The sequence below is a fragment of the Colossoma macropomum genome, unplaced genomic scaffold, assembly GCF_904425465.1.
Source record: "Colossoma macropomum unplaced genomic scaffold, Colossoma_macropomum, whole genome shotgun sequence".
NCBI lineage: Eukaryota > Metazoa > Chordata > Actinopteri > Characiformes > Serrasalmidae > Colossoma > Colossoma macropomum.
Genome location: NW_023494786.1, coordinates 35218939 through 35230023, shown reverse-complemented (window position 1 = coordinate 35230023; position 11085 = coordinate 35218939). Strand labels below are relative to the sequence as shown.

General features: G+C 42.6%; 1 protein-coding gene across 1 annotated transcript in view; it reads right to left on the bottom strand.

Annotated features, from left to right (window-relative positions):
- The window catches only part of LOC118804792 (cohesin subunit SA-1-like), a 52883-nt gene that overhangs the window by 24006 nt on the left and 17792 nt on the right, over positions 1 to 11085 (bottom strand). The window contains exons 2-13 of the mRNA XM_036565442.1: positions 10462 to 10585; positions 9411 to 9519; positions 7708 to 7848; positions 7295 to 7391; positions 7124 to 7200; positions 6624 to 6828; positions 6024 to 6175; positions 5344 to 5417; positions 5139 to 5262; positions 4953 to 5051; positions 2819 to 2898; positions 1989 to 2096 (exon numbers count right to left, since the gene is read on the bottom strand). Of these exons, the coding sequence (XP_036421335.1) occupies positions 1989 to 2096; positions 2819 to 2898; positions 4953 to 5051; positions 5139 to 5262; positions 5344 to 5417; positions 6024 to 6175; positions 6624 to 6828; positions 7124 to 7200; positions 7295 to 7391; positions 7708 to 7848; positions 9411 to 9519; positions 10462 to 10490 (1295 nt within the window). The 5' untranslated portion in view covers positions 10491 to 10585. The remainder of the gene's footprint in view (positions 1 to 1988; positions 2097 to 2818; positions 2899 to 4952; positions 5052 to 5138; positions 5263 to 5343; positions 5418 to 6023; positions 6176 to 6623; positions 6829 to 7123; positions 7201 to 7294; positions 7392 to 7707; positions 7849 to 9410; positions 9520 to 10461; positions 10586 to 11085) is intronic.

Genomic DNA, 11085 nt, shown 5'->3' with positions numbered 1-11085 from the left:
TGTGATGGTTTGGTGGGGTTTGCAGGGGTTGGATGGGGTTTGTGATGGTTTGGTGGGGTTTCCGATGGTTTGGTGGGGTTTGCAGGGGTTGGGTGGGGTTTGTGATGGTTTGGTGGGGTTTGCAGGGGTTGGATGGGGTTTGCAGGGGTTGGGTGGGGTTTGTGATGGTTTGGTGGGGTTTGCAGGGGTTGGATGGGGTTTGTGATGTTTGGTGGGGTTTGCAGGGGTTGGATGGGGTTTGTGATGGTTTGGTGGGGTTTGCAGGGGTTGGATGGGGTTTGCAGGGGTTGGATGGGGTTTGTGATGGTTTGGTGGGGTTTGCAGGGGTTGGATGGGGTTTGTGATGGTTTGGTGGGGTTTGCAGGGGTTGGGTGGGGTTTGTGATGGTTTGGTGGGGTTTGCAGGGGTTGGATGAGGTTTGTGATGGTTTGGTGGGGTTTGCAGGGGTTGGATGGGGTTTGCAGGGGTTGGATGGGGTTTGTGATGGTTTGGTGGGGTTTGCAGGGGTTGGATGGGGTTTGTGATGTTTGGTGGGGTTTGCAGGGGTTGGATGGGGTTTGTGATGGTTTGGTGGGGTTTGCAGGGGTTGGATGGGGTTTGTGATGGTTTGGTGGGGTTTGCAGGGGTTGGGTGGGGTTTGTGATGGTTTGGTGGGGTTTGCAGGGGTTGGATGAGGTTTGTGATGGTTTGGTGGGGTTTGCAGGGGTTGGATGGGGTTTGTGATGTTTGGTGGGGTTTGCAGGGGTTGGATGGGGTTTGTGATGGTTTGGTGGGGTTTGCAGGGGTTGGATGGGGTTTGTGATGGTTTGGTGGGGTTTGCAGGGGTTGGGTGGGGTTTGTGATGGTTTGGTGGGGTTTGCAGGGGTTGGATGAGGTTTGTGATGGTTTGGTGGGGTTTGCAGGGGTTGGATGGGGTTTGTGATGGTTTGGTGGGGTTTGCAGGGGTTGGGTGGGGTTTGTGATGGTTTGGTGGGGTTTGTGATGTTTGGTGGGGTTTGCAGGGGTTGGATGGGGTTTGTGATGGTTTGGTGGGGTTTGCAGGGGTTGGATGGGGTTTGCAGGGGTTGGGTGGGGTTTGTGATGGTTTGGTGGGGTTTCCGATGGTTTGGTGGGGTTTGCAGGGGTTGGGTGGGGTTTGTGATGGTTTGGTGGGGTTTGTGATGTTTGGTGGGGTTTGCAGGGGTTGGATGGGGTTTGCAGGGGTTGGGTGGGGTTTGTGATGGTTTGGTGGGGTTTGCAGGGGTTGGATGGGGTTTGTGATGGTTTGGTGGGGTTTGCAGGGGTTGGATGGGGTTTGCAGGGGTTGGATGGGGTTTGTGATGGTTTGGTGGGGTTTGCAGGGGTTGGATGGGGTTTGTGATGGTTTGGTGGGGTTTGCAGGGGTTGGGTGGGGTTTGTGATGGTTTGGTGGGGTTTGTGATGTTTGGTGGGGTTTGCAGGGGTTGGATGGGGTTTGTGATGGTTTGGTGGGGTTTGCAGGGGTTGGATGGGGTTTGTGATGGTTTGGTGGGGTTTGCAGGGGTTGGGTGGGGTTTGTGATGGTTTGGTGGGGTTTGCAGGGGTTGGATGGGGTTTGTGATGGTTTGGTGGGGTTTGCCATTGCTGCTGTTTGCAATGGTTTGGAGGGCTTTGCAGGGGTTGGGTGGGGTTTGGTGGGGTTTGCGATGGTTTGGTGGGGTTTGCAGGGGTTTGGTGGGGTTTGCGATGGTTTGGTGGGGTTTATAGGAGTTTGGTGGGGTTTGCGATGGTTTGGTGGGGTTTGCAGGAGTTTGGTGGGGTTTGCAGGGGTTTGGTGGGGTTTGCAATGGTTTGGTGGGGTTTGGTGGGATTTGGTGGGTTTGCAATGGTTTGGTGGGGTTTGCAGAAGTTAGGTGTGGGTTGCAATGGTTCGGTGGGGTTCACAGGGTTTCTGAACTGTGTATGTGTCTGTAGGCTGTTCAGGTGGTATCAGGGTGGTCTTAATTTAATGTAAACACAGTGAGACTCACTTGCGGTGGAGAAAATCTCCTGCAGCCATGGCGACCGGTCGGTGTGCGGAATACACCAGGTGATACACATTCTCACAGTCATCGCCGGACAGAGCGTCCTCACTGCCTCTGCAGACACAAACACACTCCACTGTTCCACAGATGACCGTCAGGTCAGTGTTTGTTTATACAGTACATGTGAGCAGTGAGTGATGATGAGTTTAGTCTAAATGAGTTTTTCACACAAACATTACAAATATTTAATTAATTTTAAATTAACTTTTAGTAAATTCCATTTTAAGAAACCAAATTCTCCTTAATGCAACAGTAATGTATGAAGTATATACATTTATAATGTATAATGTATATACATTTTTTACTTGTCTTTTATAATCCGTACACTGTTCCTGAACTGAGTACTTTAAAGCTAATTATTATTATTTCACAAAAGCCAATATTTTGTGCTTTGTGGTCTCTCATTGCCTCAACATTTTACTTCCTCAGAAAGTAAAGAGATTCGACAGTTAAACCTATCATACATGTATTCTTCAATTTAAAAAGAAAATAAGAGTTCTTTCAATTAGAAAGTCAACATGATATTTGATCATTGACTCCCAAACTTCACATATGACTGTAAATAAATATCAGTAATAGGGAAATAAATATTCTAGCACAGTGTGGTGATGAAAAAAGTCTAAAATGATGATTATCACACCTAAAACTCTACTGTGAGAATGACAAATGTGTCTAAGAGATATTTTAATAAAACATTTTAAAATTACTTCTGCAGTTTTGTCCTGAAGTAGATAAAAACAAATACACTCACACACACTCACTGTACTGTTACTCACTGCAGAATTAAGGTGATTAATCTGATGGCCTCAACTGCCACGTCATATTCTTTATCCAGAGTCATAGACACTATCCGATCCTGCAGGAGAAATCACAGCTCAGTCAAGGTTATATCACAATACCTACATTTAGAGTCGGTTATTCATTCAGCCTAATGAGAAACTGTAGAACAGACTCAGTTTATATCACAAAAGCTACATTTAGAGTCAGTTATTCATTCAGCCTAATGAGAAACTGTAGAACAGACTCAGTTTATATCACAATAGCTACATTTAGAGTCAGTTATTCATTCAACCTAATGAGACACTGTAGAACAGACTCAGTTTATATCACAATACCTACATTTAGAGTCAGTTATTCATTCAACCTAATGAGAAACTGTAGAACAGACTCAGTTTATATCACAATACCTACATTTAGAGTCGGTTATTCATTCAACCTAATGAGAAACTGTAGAACAGACTCAGTTTATATCACAATACCTACATTTAGAGTCGGTTATTCATTCAGCCTAATGAGAAACTGTAGAACAGACTCAGTTTATATCACAATACCTACATTTAGAGTCGGTTATTCATTCAGCCTAATGAGAAACTGTAGAACAGACTCAGTTTATATCACAATAGCTACATTTAGAGTCAGTTATTCATTCAGCCTAATGAGAAACTGTAGAACAGACTCAGTTTATATCACAATACCTACATTTAGAGTCAGTTATTCATTCAGCCTAATGAGAAACTGTAGAACAGACTCAGTTTATATCACAATACCTACATTTAGAGTCAGTTATTCATTCAACCTAATGAGAAACTGTAGAACAGACTCAGTTTATATCACAATACCTACATTTAGAGTCAGTTATTCATTCAGCCTAATGAGAAACTGTAGAACAGACTCAGTTTATATCACAATACCTACATTTAGAGTCAGTTATTCATTCAGCCTAATGAGAAACTGTAGAACAGACTCGGTTTATATCACAATACCTACATTTAGAGTCAGTTATTCATTCAGCCTAATGAGAAACTGTAGAACAGACTCAGTTTATATCACAATACCTACATTTAGAGTCAGTTATTCATTCAGTCTAATGAGAAACTGTAGAACAGACTCAGTTTATATCACAATACCTACATTTAGAGTCAGTTATTCATTCAGTCTAATGAGAAACTGTAGAACAGACTCAGTTTATATCACAATACCTACATTTAGAGTCGGTTATTCATTCAACCTAATGAGTAGAACAGACTCAGTTTATATCACAGTACCTACATTTAGAGTCGGTTATTCATTCAACCTAATGAGTAGAACAGACTCAGTTTATATCACAGTACCTACATTTAGAGTCGGTTATTCATTCAGCCTAATGAGAAACTGTAGAACAGACTCAGTTTATATCACAATACATACATTTAGAGTCGGTTATTCATTCAGCCTAATGAGAAACTGTAGAACAGACTCAGTTTATATCACAGTACCTACATTTAGAGTCGGTTATTCATTCAGCCTAATGAGAAACTGTAGAACAGACTCAGTTTATATCACAATACATACATTTAGAGTCAGTTATTCATTCAGCCTAATGAGAAACTGTAGAACAGACTCGGTTTATATCACAATACCTACATTTAGAGTCAGTTATTCATTCAGCCTAATGAGACACTGTAGAACAGACTCAGTTTATATCACAGTACCTACATTTAGAGTCGGTTATTCATTCAGCCTAATGAGAAACTGTAGAACAGACTCGGTTTATATCACAATACCTACATTTAGAGTCAGTTATTCATTCAGCCTAATGAGAAACTGTAGAACAGACTCAGTTTATATCACAGTACCTACATTTAGAGTCGGTTATTCATTCAGCCTAATGAGAAACTGTAGAACAGACTCGGTTTATATCACAATACCTACATTTAGAGTCAGTTATTCATTCAGCCTAATGAGAAACTGTAGAACAGACTCAGTTTATATCACAATACCTACATTTAGAGTCAGTTATTCATTCAGCCTAATGAGAAACTGTAGAACAGACTCAGTTTATATCACAATACCTACATTTAGAGTCGGTTATTCATTCAGCCTAATGAGACACTGTAGAACAGACTCAGTTATATCAGTTTTATTCTTTACCTTGAAGCGGTTTGTGAACAGCTCCAGTTTCTGGAAGAGCTCTCGGTGTGAGTAGAGATTCTGTAAGGCCTTTAGGCACTTCAGCCGAACCTCCCCTTGCTGTGATGAGGACAGGTAAGAATCACTCACCTGAGAGAAACACCGAGTGAGGACGGCGTGCAGTGAAGTGGTCTGCAGGGACATTACCCGGTCGTGTAAAGTCCACCCTACATACTTTAGGTAACTGTCGTTCAGGAAGGCGTCGCTGTACATTTTCATCCACACTCCGATCTCCTCTATGCAGATGGCTCTGATCTCAGCTATCGCATCCCTGCAGATAAAGGCAGTCAGGGCTGTACTGTCACCATGGAAACAGCATTACTCGTAATGAGACTTTGTAAAGCAGAGTAACCTGTAACGGTGAACGAAGATTCCCTTGAAGATCGAGTTCATCATGTTTTCAATCTCATCTTGGTTTTCCTGGAGCTGAGAACAAAAATAGGTTACAGTGTAATCTGTTACAGTGAGGTCTGTTACAGTATGGTCTGTTACAGTGTAATCTGTTACTGTATGGTCTGTTACAGTATGGTCTGTTACAGTGTAATCTGTTACTGTATGGTCTGTTACAGTGTAATCTGTTACTGTATGGTCTGTTACAGTGTAATCTGTTACAGTATGTTCTGTTACTGTATGGTCTGTTACAGTGTAATCTGTTACTGTATGGTCTGTTACAGTGTAATCTGTTACTGTATGGTCTGTTACAGTGTAATCTGTTACTGTATGGTCTGTTACAGTGTAATCTGTTACAGTGTAATCTATTACTGTATGGTCTGTTACAGTGTAATCTGTTACAGTATGTTCTGTTACAGTGTAATCTGTTACAGTATGGTCTGTTACACTGTAATCTCTTACAGTATAATCTTTCATCAAATGATTTTACGCTATAACGTTACAACATAATTACTACATCTGTCATGCTAACATAATTTGTTACAGTATGATTTGTTATGGTATGATGCACTACACTGTGATGTTATAATTAGTATTTACAGTGTAATCTGTTACAGTATGATGTGTGTAGTCTCAGTGTACCTCCTTCCTCTTCTGCAGAAGCAGTTCCAGTTTCTCGTTGGCTCTCTTGCCGATCATTTTGTTGCGTTCGGACTCGTACTGTCTCTGTGTGTTGTCCTGGTGGATGCTGAGGTTCAGCGCCACGTTCACCAGAGCCGTCATCAGCTTCATCGCTGAGAAGAGGAAGCACAGGAATTTCAGATGACAGTCCAGTTTAGTCCCATCCATCCAGTACAGTCCAGTCACTGCAGGCCAGTGCACTCAGTTCAATCCACTTAGTCCAGCGTAGTCTTGTCTAGTCCAGTCTAGTCACCCAATCCAGCATAGTCCGGTCAATTCCTGTCCAGTCAAGCTCAGGCCAGTCCAGTCCAGTGCAGTTGCCCAGACAAGTCTAGTGTAATGCATTAACCCATTCCAGCACGGTCCACTCCAGTCCAGTCGCCCAGACTAGCACAGTGCGGTTCAGTCCATTCCAATCCACAGTCCAGTCTAAGCCAGTCAAACTTAGTCCAATCCATTCGCCCAGTTCAGTCCAATCCAGTCAACTAGTCCAGTCCAGTTAAATCAGTCCAGACCAGTTAACAAGTCGAATCCATTCACCCAGTCCAGGTCAATGTTTACCTGCGAGTGTACTGGTGTGCCTGAACGCTCGGACCTGTGAGTCACTCAGGCCGGTCAGCAGGGAGATGACTGTGTCCATCATGTACTCGTCATAGATGATGCTGTACTGGCACTGCCGGATCAGAACCGTGATGAACTCACAGTAACTGTAGCGGAATTTCTTCCATAGCGGACCAGAGACGGTCAGTGGGTAATCACCGCTGTCCTGCACAAACAGGGAGGTGTCAGCAATCAAATACCCAAATCCACAAACATCTACATCAAATACTGATCATCACCGACATTAAAAAACCTTTATATACGATTCCAAAGCTTTCGTATTAGGAATATTAGGGTTATTATTATTTTCATGAATTAAAAGCCTTTTATCTCCTCTCAACATTCTGCCGGAAATCAGTCTACTCTGAACGCTGACTGTGATGACTGGGTCAGATTAGACGTTCTTCTGTTCTCCTATATAAAGCTTGGAGAGGTTTTGATATGAAGAGCTGAATGAATACCTCATCAAACTCCTCCGTCATTTTGCGGATGATCTCTGCGTTCTGCATGTTGCGAAACATCTCGATTCTCACAGCACCTTCAGAGGAACGACAGAAAGGTGTAAAACTTCATCACAGCTCAGGCAGCAGTACAGTCAGCCTGACCTCTACCAGGAGAACTCCACCATTCACCTTTGCAGCCGGAGCAGTGGATGAAGAAGTTGATGAGGTCCAGCAGGGCCAGATCTCTGTCCTGTTTATAGGACTCGATCCAGTCATCCACCACCGACTGAAGGAGACAGACAGAGCTAAAACTGATATAAAGGCTGAAACGAAACCTTCAGTTACTTTACCAATAGGCCAGAAACACAACTGCGCAAAATCAATTTCCATGTCTAGTTGTGTTTTAAAATATGTCATCAATGCTATTCATAACAATAAACAATGGCAGTTCTACATTCTGAGCATTTCAGCTAGGTGGCGCTACAGTGAAACAGGAATCGGGGGCACTGAGGAGGCTGCAGCAGCTCCAGAATTCAGGATTGTTTAACTGCAACAGGTAAGAGCATGCATTTAACATGTGACCTCTGACCCCTGTGTTGTACCTGCATGGCACTCTTGCCCTGTTTAACCATCTCAAACAGAGTGACTGTGTTTTCCCCTCCGTTCTGCTGAAATCCGTTCACTCTCCGGCTCTGTGGCGCCCCCACCTGGCTCTTCTCCTGACGCGCCTTCTTATTAGGAGCCTGAGATCAAACCAAAACAAACAAACAGGGTCACTGCACCAACAGAGCAGAACCTAAACCAATACAAACAGCGTCACTGCACCAACAGAACAGAACCTAAACCAATACAAACAGCGTCACTGCACCAACAGACAGAACCAAAGCTAAACCAAAACAAGCACAGTCACTGCACCAACAGAACAGAACCTAAACCAAGACAAACAGGGTCACTGCACCAACAGAACCAAAACTAAACCAACACAAACAGGGTCACTGCACCAACAGAACAGAACCTAAACCAAGACAAACAGCATCACTGCACCAACAGAATTGAAACTAAACCAAGACAAACAGGGTCACTGCACCAACAGAACAGAACCTTAACCAAGACAAACAGGGTCACTGCACCAAAAGAACAGAACCTAAACCAAGACAAACAGCGTCACTGCACCAACAGAACACAACTTAAACCAAGACAAACAGGGTCACTGCACCAACAGAACAGAACCTAAACCAAGACAAAAAGGGTCACTGCACCAAAAGAATAGAACTGCACTGATAGAACTCAAACAGGCTCACTGCATTGACAGAATAGAGCTCAAACAGGGTCACTGCACTGACAGAACAGAACTCAAACAGGCTCACTGCATTGACAGAATAGAGCTCAAACAGGGTCACTGCACTGACAGAACAGAACTCAAACAGGGTCACTGCACTGACTTAACAGAAATCATCAAAACAGCACAGTCACTGCACGACAGAACAGAACTAATCACAAACAGGGTCACTGCACTGACAGAACAGAAATCAAACAGGGTCACTGCACTGACAGAACAGAACTCAAACAGGGTCACTGCACCAACAGAACACAACTTAAACCAAGACAAACAGGGTCACTGCACCAACAGAACTGAACCTAAACCAAGACAAACAGCGTCACTGCACCAACAGAACATAACTTAAACCAAGACAAACAGGGTCATTGCACCAACAGAACAGAACCTAAACCAAGACAAACAGGGTCACTGCACCAACAGAACCAAAGCTAAACCAAAACAAGCACAGTCACTGCACCAACAGAACAGAAACTAAACCAAGACAAACAGCATCACTGCACCAACAGAACTGAACCTTAACCAAGACAAACAGGGTCACTGCACCAACAGAACTGAAACTAAACCAAGACAAGCACAGTCACTGCACCAACAGAACAGAACCTAAACCAAGACAAAAAGGGTCACTGCACCAAAAGAATAAACTGCACTGATAGAACTCAAACAGGCTCACTGCATTGACAGAATAGAGCTCAAACAGGGTCACTGCACTGACAGAACAGAAATCAAACAGGGTCACTGCACTGACTTAACAGAACTCAAACAGGGTCACTGCACTGACAGAACAGAACTCAAACAGGGTCACTGCACTGACAGAATAGAACTGCACTGACAGAACAGAACTCAAACAGGGTCACTGCACTGACAGAATAGAACTGCACTGACAGAACAGAACTCAAACAGGGTCACTGCACTGACAAAGCATTTTTAAATTAAAGCAGGAAAAGCTGTAACCAGTGTTTAGCATACCAGTGGCCTGCTGGGCTTTGCTCTCTTCTTCCTCGTCCTGTCGTCCTGGTCCAGTTCACTCAGACTCAGACTGACCGCCTCTGCCTGGCCGGACTCGCCGCAGGACTCTCTGAGGGACAGCGAGACTTAATATGCATTTCTCAGCATCGCCCCCTGCTGTCTGTGTTCTAAACGCAGGTTAATAATGAACTGAAGGTGATGAACATTACAGGCGTCCCACCACATATTCACTTATATCTGACACTATATTAATGCTGTAAATTAGTAACTGACTGTAAAGTCAATAAAAGTCCAGCTTAAGTTTTTTTTTATCAAAATTCCTCAAAATGTTTTGAACAGAACCAGCAGATGGCGCAGTTCTGCACTTTTCCCTCCACACACTCGTTAACAACACACTGTAAACAGGCCCTCCTTCAAAACACCAGCAATTTAAAATATATGAAATAAAGACTTTACAGAAACGTTACTCTGACAGCATCACCTCAAACAGCTGCTGCCTGAACTACAACTGTTCAGACCATTATTAAGATGCATGTCTGAATAGAAGATACAGATAAAAATAGTATTTCACATCCTGACAATGAATATTTCACTTAACACTCTACATATTAACGTTAATCAATAAAGATCATAAATAATTGGTAAGAAATTTTTATTCAATAATAACTTACAGAGTATAGATTGAGATCCAAAATGCTATATTGAATAGACATTTTTTTGAAAAATAAAGAAGTTAAATTACAAAAAATGGTCGTAATTATTTATTTAAAATAATTCCTTGATGCATCATCTGTCTCGAAACTTGATCATCACCTTTAAAACACAAAACATTCTACATATTAACTTCATTCAGGATGTTAATTTTACAAGAATTTAATTCTGAATATTATTACATTATCCAGAACAAGAGGTTCCTCACTTAGGAATTCTTTTGAGTGTAAATAAATTGTAAATAAAAGTGTAAATAAGTGTAAATAAAATATTAATAAATTTGGTACTTTCAGTTTATCAGCTCTCGAATGCAGCATTAACCAGCAGAGCTGAGACTCACTGCAGGACGGGCAGCTCAGACGTGATCATAGCAGCGCAGTGACGGTCAATACTGATTACACTGATCACACTGACGAGACTCTCAGAGCACTGCGGACAACATCCTCCTCAGTGTGGACACAAACCTGAAACACAGAGACAGAGAAACCAGGGTCAGTTCAGTTCAGTTCGCTTCAATTCAGTTCAATTCAGTTCAATTAATTTCAGTTTAGGTCGGTTCAGTTAAATTCAGCTCAGTTCTTTTCAATTCAGCACTGTTCAACTCAGTTCAATTCAGTTTAGTTCAATTCGGTTCAGTTTAGTTCAATTCAGTTCAGCTCAATTCAGTTCAGTTTAGTTCAGTTCAGTTCAGTTCAGTTCAACTCAGATCAGTTTAGTTCAACTCAGTTCAGTTCAGTTCAACTCAGTTCAGTTTAGTTCAACTCAGTTCAGTTCAGTTCAGTTCAGAAATGTTTAACTGTATAATGTTGATAATCTGGACTGACCGCTGGGGGCTGGTAAGTCTGCAGTGTTTATAGTTGCACTGAAGCACCAGCAGGGGGCAGCATAATAAAGTATTTGTTAATAACCAACATAAATGAACAGACTCTGTTATTTTACACCACAGAGAGAGAGAGAGAGAGAG